This window comes from Naegleria gruberi, assembly GCF_000004985.1.
Source record: "Naegleria gruberi genomic scaffold NAEGRscaffold_35, whole genome shotgun sequence".
Taxonomy (NCBI): domain Eukaryota; phylum Heterolobosea; class Eutetramitea; order Acrasida; family Naegleriidae; genus Naegleria; species Naegleria gruberi.
In genome coordinates, this window is record NW_003163292.1 from 3,744 (window position 1) to 13,365 (window position 9,622).

The 9,622-nt window shown below is 34.3% G+C and overlaps 1 protein-coding gene and 1 non-coding gene across 2 annotated transcripts; one reads left to right on the forward strand and one right to left on the reverse strand.

Annotated features, from left to right (window-relative positions):
- Positions 1-1,263: 1,263 nt before the first annotated feature.
- Positions 1,264-2,420, reverse strand: NAEGRDRAFT_88138 (uncharacterized protein). Its single transcript, XM_002675191.1, has one exon. It carries the CDS (start codon positions 2,403-2,405, stop codon positions 1,323-1,325), a length of 1,083 nt encoding a protein of 360 aa, XP_002675237.1. The 5' UTR covers positions 2,406-2,420; the 3' UTR covers positions 1,264-1,322.
- A 734-nt stretch (positions 2,421-3,154) lies between these two features.
- NAEGRDRAFT_t409 lies at positions 3,155-3,235 on the forward strand. The gene has a single exon. It is a non-coding gene; the product is annotated as a tRNA-Ser (tRNA).
- Positions 3,236-9,622: the final 6,387 nt, after the last annotated feature.

Genomic DNA, 9,622 nt, shown 5'->3' on the forward strand with positions numbered 1-9,622 from the left:
TGCGCGCTTAAATGGTCCTATCAAGGTTCTCAAGAATGATAAAATCAAAATTGACCTCAGTGGTCACAAAACTGATTTCTTCCTTATTGAAAAGCCAATTACTATTGATAAGAATACAAAGAATCCAAGTCTTTGCCCAATAACCCTAATAAAAGAAAAAACCTAATTGGAGCCATCACAGAAGGACTTAGAAAAGGTGTTTCTACTTCAGATCTCATGGTTGGTGCAAGACATAAGAAAACCAACAGTTTATTTCCTTATCTACGATCTGAGGGTCTTGCTAGCAAGAATTTCACAGACACCTTATTTTCTCTGGACGAACCCATTGGTTTATCAACGATTGTTTTATTGTTTCTTTTGGAGAAATATGTAGAGTTGCGAGGAAGAATTAAAATAGAGAACTTTAATGGATTGGAGTTTTTACCGATTTTTTCCTGCAATGCAGGTTTTTTATAGGGGAGTTGTTCTACTTCAATCTCGATTTTGTAAACAACTATATTAACTCGGGACAATGCTAAATAAAGTACAATGACCCAAAAAGCAGCATTTCTGAGCAACATACCATTTGGATGAAGAATATGTTGAGTGAGCTTTTACCTCAACTTATATTTTATTAAGTTTACAATGAAAACAAGTCCATTCTTCACTTCGATCAGAATTAGACACAATTTTGGGCCAATATTGAGAGAACAGTTTTTCCAATTTCATGGTCTTATGACAAGATTAAAAGAGGAATTACTATTATTTGGTCCTTGAATTGATAGAAAAGCTTTGAAATGTGACCCAATTTTCTATCATCATATTGAAGGTTTTATTCAAAGAAAAGATCATTATGATCCTTTCATTTTCAAACTCACCAGTGCCATGTTAGTCATTGGTTTCAGACTTTTCGCTAGACCAGGTGAATTAGCTAGACTCAAGTGGGTTATGTTACTAAGCTTAGAAATGGTAACATCAAATTATCTCAGTGGTCGCCAAACAGATTTATGGAAAAGCCGACAAGAAATTAAACCTTCAAATTTACATCATTAATAGATCATAAAAATACAATCAATGATAATCAATCTTCACTAAGTAATATCTTAAATAACCCAAATAAGTCAACTCGAATTCCAAACCAAACCTTTTGAGGTGTTCATTTATACTAATTTCAATCGTTGCCTTCCCCACCGCTAATTTCTTGACAATTTAAAAAGGTTCAAACATCTGGGCCCACCAAACAAACCATGGAGATTCCAAAAATCAAGTCATTTTTGAAAAATTCATTTAAATTACAGATTTATTTTTACAGAGCTCGACAGTTGACTATACAAAGTTCCAATTTAGAAACACTTTCTGTGAACGATACCTGGACCGGCATCCTCATATTCTTCCTTTGTGATCCACATCTGTTGAAAGGTAGAAAGGCTCGCTAAGATGGAACCACCAATCCAGACAGAGTACTTTCTTTCTGGTGGAGCAACAACCTTAATCTTCATTGAGGCAGGAGCCATAGCAGTCAATTCCTTGGTCATTCTTTCAGCAATACCTTCGAACATGGTAGTACCACCAGACAAGACAACGTTACCATACAAATCCTTTCTGATATCAATATCACATTTACCAATAGAGTTGAAAGTAGTTTCATGAACACCAGCAGCTTCCATACCAATGAAATTAGGTTGGAACAAAACTTCTGGACATCTGAATCTTTCGTTACCAACAGTAATGACATTACCATCTGGCAATTCGTATGACTTTTCAACTGAGGATGATTCAGCAGCAACCTTCATTTCAGCTTCAAAGTCCAAAGCAATATAACAGAGCTTTTCCTTAATATCTCTGACAATTTCTCTTTCAGCAGTAGTATTGAATGAATAACCTCTTTCCATCAAAATCTTCATCAAATAATCAGTCAAGTCACGACCAGCCAAATCCAATCTCAAAATGGCGTGTGGCAAAGCATAACCTTCATAAATTGGAACAGTGTGAGAAACACCATCACCAGAGTCCAAAACAATACCAGTAGTTCTACCAGAAGCATACAAGGACAAGACAGCTTGAATAGCAACATACATAGCTGGAACTGAGAAGGTTTCAAACATAATTTGAGTCATCTTTTCTCTATTGGCCTTTGGATTCAAAGGAGCTTCAGTCAACAAGACTGGATGTTCTTCTGGAGCAACTCTCAATTCATTGTAGAAAGTGTGATGCCAAATCTTTTCCATATCATCCCAATTGGTAACAATACCGTGTTCAATTGGATACTTCAAAGTCAAGATACCTCTCTTTGATTGAGCTTCATCACCAACATAGGCATCCTTATTACCCATACCAACCATGATGGACTTTTGCTTTGGTCTACCAATAATTGAAGGGAAGACAGCTCTTGGAGCATCATCACCAGCAAAACCAGCTTTACACATACCAGAACCGTTGTCAACAACGAGGGCTTGAACGTCTTCACAGAAGGACATGTTGAGAGTTTGTTTTTTTTGTTTGTGAATAATGTCATTATCGGGATGTGATTTAAATAAGAAATGTGTGATGACAGGATAAATGATTTGTTCAAGTAGAGTTGATGGGTGAATGACTTGTTTACAAAATATGAAGGTCAACAAGCAACTTGACTTCAAAAACCTTTTTAGAGATATGGTAACTTCAATTGTAAAATGAATTGTAAAAGATTGTCAACACATTTACCTCACTGAAATCTAATCACCTTTACGCTATCCAAAATAATAATTTTCCTAATACCAACTTCTAGAAAGATCCAAAGTGTTTTCCGCAATACTTAAACAACCTCTTTCTAATTCTTCATATCATCCATTGAATCAAAAATTATTGCCTGTTGTGGAATTTATAAATTATCTGAAAGAAAATGAGAATTGAGAAAAATGTATTGAGAGGAATATAGAGGAAAGGGATAGATGGTTATTGGAAAGCCATACAAAAAGCTAAGGAAATGAATTATAAACAAATGGAATGGGAAGCTTCTTGTGTGTTAGTGGAGGCACTTGCATTTGGATTTTCAAGAGCGGGTGATTGCACATTTATGTTCAAGAGGTTGATAGGAGTTTCTTAAAAATGGTTTTATATTCTGTTGTGTCATAATTAATAAGGAATATATTTAGGAACCATAATGGCTTCCCTTAATAATTGCAATAAGGGAGAAGCGGTCTTGACCGAGTGGTTAAGGTGATTGACTAGAAATCAATTGGGGTGACCCGCACAGGTTCGAATCCTGTAGACCGCGAAATTTTTGATATTATAAATACTTTGCTTTGATATATTGAAATCACAACAACTTCATATGAGGCTTTGGACCAACTCCAATATTAGAATCCTAAACGAAATATAATGTAAGAGCAGCTAGAAATGAAGAACATCCTTCTTTAGCTCAAAATGTGTCGTCTACTGAAAAAGAAAGAATATTAAATAGTTTTTTTTGAATTTTAATTAGCCACTGCATTCGAATTCGAATGATACACAACTGAATCAGAATTTGGAGGTATAATATAATTTAGTGTTGGTTCCAAGGCAACAGATGTATGCTGGTTCTCATCAACATGTGGTTTTTGATGATAATACTGAGCTTGGATTGGCATGTTGTAAACTATTTGTGGTGGAGAAGCCTGCTGTCCCACTACAATAACTGTCTGATACTTCTCTGCAGGATTAGTAGCAATCCCTCTCATTGTTATTCTTCTTACTTTAACAATACAACAACAACCTATTCCACAACATGCACAACAAAGACAAAGTCCCAATAGCACCAATATTATTGCAACTATCCCCGTGCCAGAGTTAGAATAGTCTGTATTAAAACCAAGCCTTACATTACATGGATTGTGAGAGGCACATTTCATATGAATAAATACAGGAGCTTTACCTTCCCAAATAGCTGATGAAGGAATACTAAGAGAATACGGAAAGATGGTTGACTCTGAAATGAGAAGAGCTGTATAGGTTGGCTTTTCAGTTTCATCCCATGTGAAGGCAATATTCAATGTAAAATCCTCATCATTTGTTGAAATATAGATAGTGTTCTGTGACAGTTTCGGATCCAATAAATCTTCAGTGTAAAACCTAGCAAATCCATTCGGGTCAATAGTTTCATCCCAAATCTTGTTTGTAAGAATAAGATCATAGAATGCAGGCTGAATGGCCCAGGCAATCGTGAATGGACTTGTTCCTATAAAAGTGAAATAGTCACCATCAGAATAACCCGAAGAACTTTTTACATCAAATAAGAAATTGCTCACACCTTTTCCATAGTTAATTAATTTAAAATTAGATGAGGTATTATACTTGGTATTGGGCACTGATGAATAACCAAACGAAACAGGCACAGAACAATTAAATGTAATTCTATAGGGTCCTATGAAACATCTTGGAGTTACCGGAGAGAAGTAATATTGAGCATTAATCAATTCCGTATAATATATTAATAATGTCATGAAGGATCCTATCAGCAGAATCACAGCCGAGTTATTACTGTTGCTAATCTTCATCATTTTGAACAAATTCCCAAAGCAATACATGTTATTAAGGATATAGCTGGCCATTAAGGGCTGCATTTTTTTAAAGTTGTTGTAGGTGATGAACATGAAATACTGGAAAACCAAACTTCCAAAGATGAACCTTTCATTACCTTGTTGAGGATCATGGGAAGATATACACTCTGTCTAACAGAGGTTAAAATTTTTCAACCTGCAATTATTTCTTCTCTTTCATTTTGGAATATTAATATTCATTGTTAGATGCATCAAATTTTCCAAATGTTACAAAAGTAACAATCAATTTTCAATTGTTACCAGTTTTAAATCTAATTTTTTTAATAATCCCTTCATCTTTAAGTGATTTATTTACCACATACCTTACTACGAGCAAAGAAAATAATCTCCGACTAGATTCTAGCTTCACAGTAATTGGCAGCGCTTAATACGGTGCAAATTAAATAGCAACAATCATTGAAAAAAATGATGCGACCAGTTGTTGTGCTATTGTTTGTCCTTTGTTTGAACAGCATCTTTGGTTTGGTGGTTTGTAAGGAGGAGGACGTTAAGTTTGGAGGAAACTCGTTGAATACAAGGATCAATGATCAAATTCAAGCAATTAGTAAGAAATGCTTGATTAATTTGAGAGGAGTGGAATGTCCTGATAATAGAAGATACATGTCGGATAATCTTATTGTTGCTGGATTGGGATATGATCGTTTCACTCATGATATCAAACCTCAAATTCTCAACTCTAATGCTTTTCAAAGCTTTGATAATCCTAGAGTGGAATCATTGTTTGCAAGCATGAATTCAGCAAGAGAGTTCTATTCCATGATTTATCCTGCTAATCCTAATAATGTATTCTATAATGGGCTGTATTCTCATAATGGAAATGCTGATCAAATGTTTACTAGATTCTTCTCTGGAAATTTCAATGTTGCAAACGCTCAAAAACAATATATTACTCACAGTGTTCGTGCCCAGTCTACTAGTGCACTCACTGAAGAATTCTCAAGAATTATTGACATGATTCCAGAATACTATGATGATGCCATTTATAATATGATTATTACTTTTTTTGGAGACTCTGTTTTGACCTATGTTGAATATGGAGGTGTTGTTGATTCAACAGTTTCAATTCGCTCTTGCTTTTCAGATGGAAAAATGGCTAAATATGTTTAAATTAATCTTGTATGATAAATAAATTCCAAAGCTTTGTATCATTCCACATATTGAGATATGAGTTTCCTCCAAACCCTAAGTGAGCTTTCACATATGTCTGTGGCATCATTAACTGTTGTAGGCCGGCAATATGCCCATGAAACACTTTCCTAAGGTCTCTTAAACATTCACTTAGAATTACAATATTAGCAGTTCATTTGAAAAGCTTGAAGAAGAGGAAGAAACATAATTCGTCTTGAATTTTATTTAAAACTCTTGGAAATTCAAGTAATAATAATAATTAATTTCTCTTATTTGGTTTAATTTTCATTGATTTAAAATATTGTACAACTTGAGAAGGTATTTCTCTTTTAATTGTATGTTTAAATATAGGCTCAAAGAGAGAAAATATGAAAACTGCCTATTATAATTATGTCAATTCAAAAAATAATATGGTTAATGACATGATTAATAGATTGAATTATCTCAGAGATTTGGAAGCTTTCATACCAACACCATTTGTTGGCTATTACAAGAAGAAGGCTTTTCACACTGAAATTGCCAGAGGACAAGTTGCAGGTGATAATCAAGCAGATGTTTCAGTTCTCAAATATTCTTACCTTGGTAAAAAATTTGCCTCAGTTCAAGGAAGAGCCATGTTAAGAATTTTCAGACACAGAGACGATTCATTCCACATTCAATTGGATACTCGTTGTGATGCAACCAATAACTTCCCTGGATTTGAACCAGTTATTATTAATTCACCTGTTGTAAAGAATGCTTGTGCGACTATCGATGCACCACAAACACAAGCTAAAAAGATTGATGGTGAAATTGTTCTAGGTTATTCGTTCGATTTCAATCAACTGGTCGTTTGCCATGGATGTAATGCTGAATTGAAGATTGCAGGATTGGTTTTGGAATGTCCTGTTCCTGCTGCCAAGACATGTCCAATTGTTAAACAAGTTTAATAAATAGGTGTTTGACAACAAGGAATTGCACAATTTACTTGACTTTAACTCTCATAGCTTCCTTTCTTGCTTGTTTTTCAAATACCATTGTTTGTTTGAATCTGTGATGAGTATCTAGCATGAGAATGCAAATTTCAGCCCCAACATCATCAAAGAGTGAGTCGATCAAATGTTCATTTTGACCTGTTGCAAATAAATCCAAATGATTCTTAACCTTGTCGGACATGTGTTTGCTAAGGTTAACTGATTTGTCGCCTCTTACATCGAGATAATCAGTGTAAATTTCAAAAGCAATTTCATACTTTTTCTTTTCAATATCGTACAAGTCCTTTTCATGGTATTTCTTCTTCTTCTTTTTATCATTGTCACTGTTTTCACTTGATTCACTATCCAATAAATATTCTTGAATTTCAAAACTCTTCTCACATAACAATTTGTAATCGGAAATCTTTTCAAGAATTTGGAAATTTTCAAGACTCATTTCGGTTTTACAAAACTTTCTAAAGAGTTCTCTTAGGTTTGGATTGTCCATGGTATCCATCAACAAAAATGCTCTTACTTGATTCAACTTTCTAGTGTTAGAAGCATCCTTCTTCACTGAGGCAATAAAGGAAGATATAATAACTGGAATAACCATAAAGAGTGACATACAGATAACAGCAAGAGAAATGGACAAGACAATTGTTGATACATTTTGACTATTCTTCTTCATAGCAGCAACATAGTCAACCATTATTTGAAATTCTGTCCCATAAGAGTCCAAGTAAAGATGATATTGATCTGAATTGAGTAATTCCATTGCTTGAGAATAGTTTCCTTGTTTTGAAAGTGCGATAGCCGTTTGCTCGTAAGTAATTGCTTTTGTTGTATCCAATTGAGCTGATGTCTTTCCATGGAGGGCAGCTTCTCTGACAGATTCTGGAACCAGTGCCTTGAATCTGGCTGAACTATTACTGAATTTGAGTAAATAATCCACATAGAGAGTTCCATACTCTTTAGTTAAGGTCAAATTGTTACCAGAAAAAACTGCTGCACGTGCTGATGAAATGCTATATTGTCTATAGACTGTGGTGTCAGTGTCTAGATTGTCCCACAACTCGTTAAACTCTGTCTGAAGAACAAATGAAGCAATAATAAGAGATGCCAAAATCATGAAGGCACTCAAATTGATGACCAAAGAAGCAACGCTGAATAATCTGATCTTGGAAATGTGTAAAGTACCAATACATGTATCAATTTTAAAAAGAATGTCAGACTCTTTGCTTTTAACAGATGATGAATGTGGGGTCTTGATAGAGGTAGTTACTGATTTGCTTGTATTTGCATCATCCAACTTGTATTGCACAGTGGTTGACATTCGTGGAGAGAGGGGAGGGCTTGTGGTACTGCTTCCAACATTCTCTAAATTGATTTCGTGATGTGAAGAACTGCTTGGTGAGTGAATGGTTGTCGATATGTGCATATCGTCTGAATTGTTTTTTTTTGATGGTTTGAATTGTCCACTCTCATTTGCTCTTTTAAATTGATGTGCTGACCTGGACAACCCTTTTAAAGGAAAGTTATAAAGAAAAGCTCCTCTAATTTGTAATTTAAAATGAGAATAGGAAGGAGGATCCTCCTATTGTACATCCTTTTTAATGTCGTTTCTGGATGTAAAATATTGCAAATAGCAACTGGTGATAGAAAAAAGTTAGCACTTTCATGTAAAACTTCAAAGCTCGATTGACTCTTTGAGAAATGTGTTAGCAGCAAGTGCTCATATGTCTAGTGTTTTGTAATCAAATCGTTATTTACCAGCACGTTTACAACAACATTTAAATACTCTCCTAATAAACCTTCTTGGACTCTTCTTACCAATAATAAATCTCAATCCAAAATAAGCAAATATTCTACAGAGAAACATTATTACAATTAAGCACGAAACATAAATCCACAATACACTATAAGATCCCTCAATACCGTAAACACTCTCTAAAAAGTATGAACCATTGGTAAAATGGTTAGCAGGAATAGTTCCAGTCTGGTTGGAATAATAAACCTCTGCAAATTCATTAATCATCATACATCTGAATCCATAGAAAACATAGGACAAATAACTAATCCATTGAGTGTAAGGTGTTTCGAATATTCTATTCTTTCCAAAGGATCCACTCGCAAATATTGTGAACATGTTCAATACAGAACTCATAAAGGCAAGTATATATGGTATAGGAAAGAAGCAAACCAAGAATTCAGCAAAGCTCTGACAAGTCAAATGATAAACCACAAAGATAAACATGAAGGTGAAAATACGTCCTACAGATAAATATAATCCAACCATGAAATAGACAACAAGACCAAATATGAGAGGAAATATAGAGTATGTAATAGTATTCACCACCGTTCTGGCAATATAGTACGCAGACATTGGGTAAAAAGTTGATTTTCTCTCCTGTTGCATACCAGGTAATTGACTAATAAATGTTTTCAAGGTTAAACCAAAGGTTAAGGAAATGCTAAAATTCAAAAATGAAAATACTCTAGATCTGTAGTACATATCAGTTGGCTCTAGTTGAAAGTATATCAATCCAATTCCAAAACCAATCAGTAAATTTTCCAAAAATGGTGACAATACATCTTGTCGCCAATTCCTCTTCTTCAATCTAAATGCTCTCTCAATCAGTATCAAGATTGTATAAAAGTAATTGGAGTGATACTTTTCTGTTTGAATATTATCAACCTTATTGTGTGAATAGGTGGACAAAATTTCATTAGCTTGAGGTTTGTAAAAAGTATCCAATCTTAACTTGAATTCTTCTGCAAGATTATCCTTCTTGAGAGATATTTGTTCACTATCGTGGGGAATAAACTCGGAGAATAGTTGCAACTCTTTCTCATTTCCATTCTTTAATATTTTGTGAAAGAGCAACAATTCTAGAATATTGCTGACAATGTTTTGTGTTTGCACGGTTAGAGGAATTTCCAAAATATTAGAAAAGTAATGACTTAACAAGTCAATTTTTCCAAAAT

Coding starts and splice junctions, on each gene's coding strand:
- NAEGRDRAFT_88138 (XM_002675191.1), bottom strand. CDS start 2,405: ATGTGTAAAGCTGGTTTTGCTGGTGATGATGCTCCAAGAGCTGTCTTC.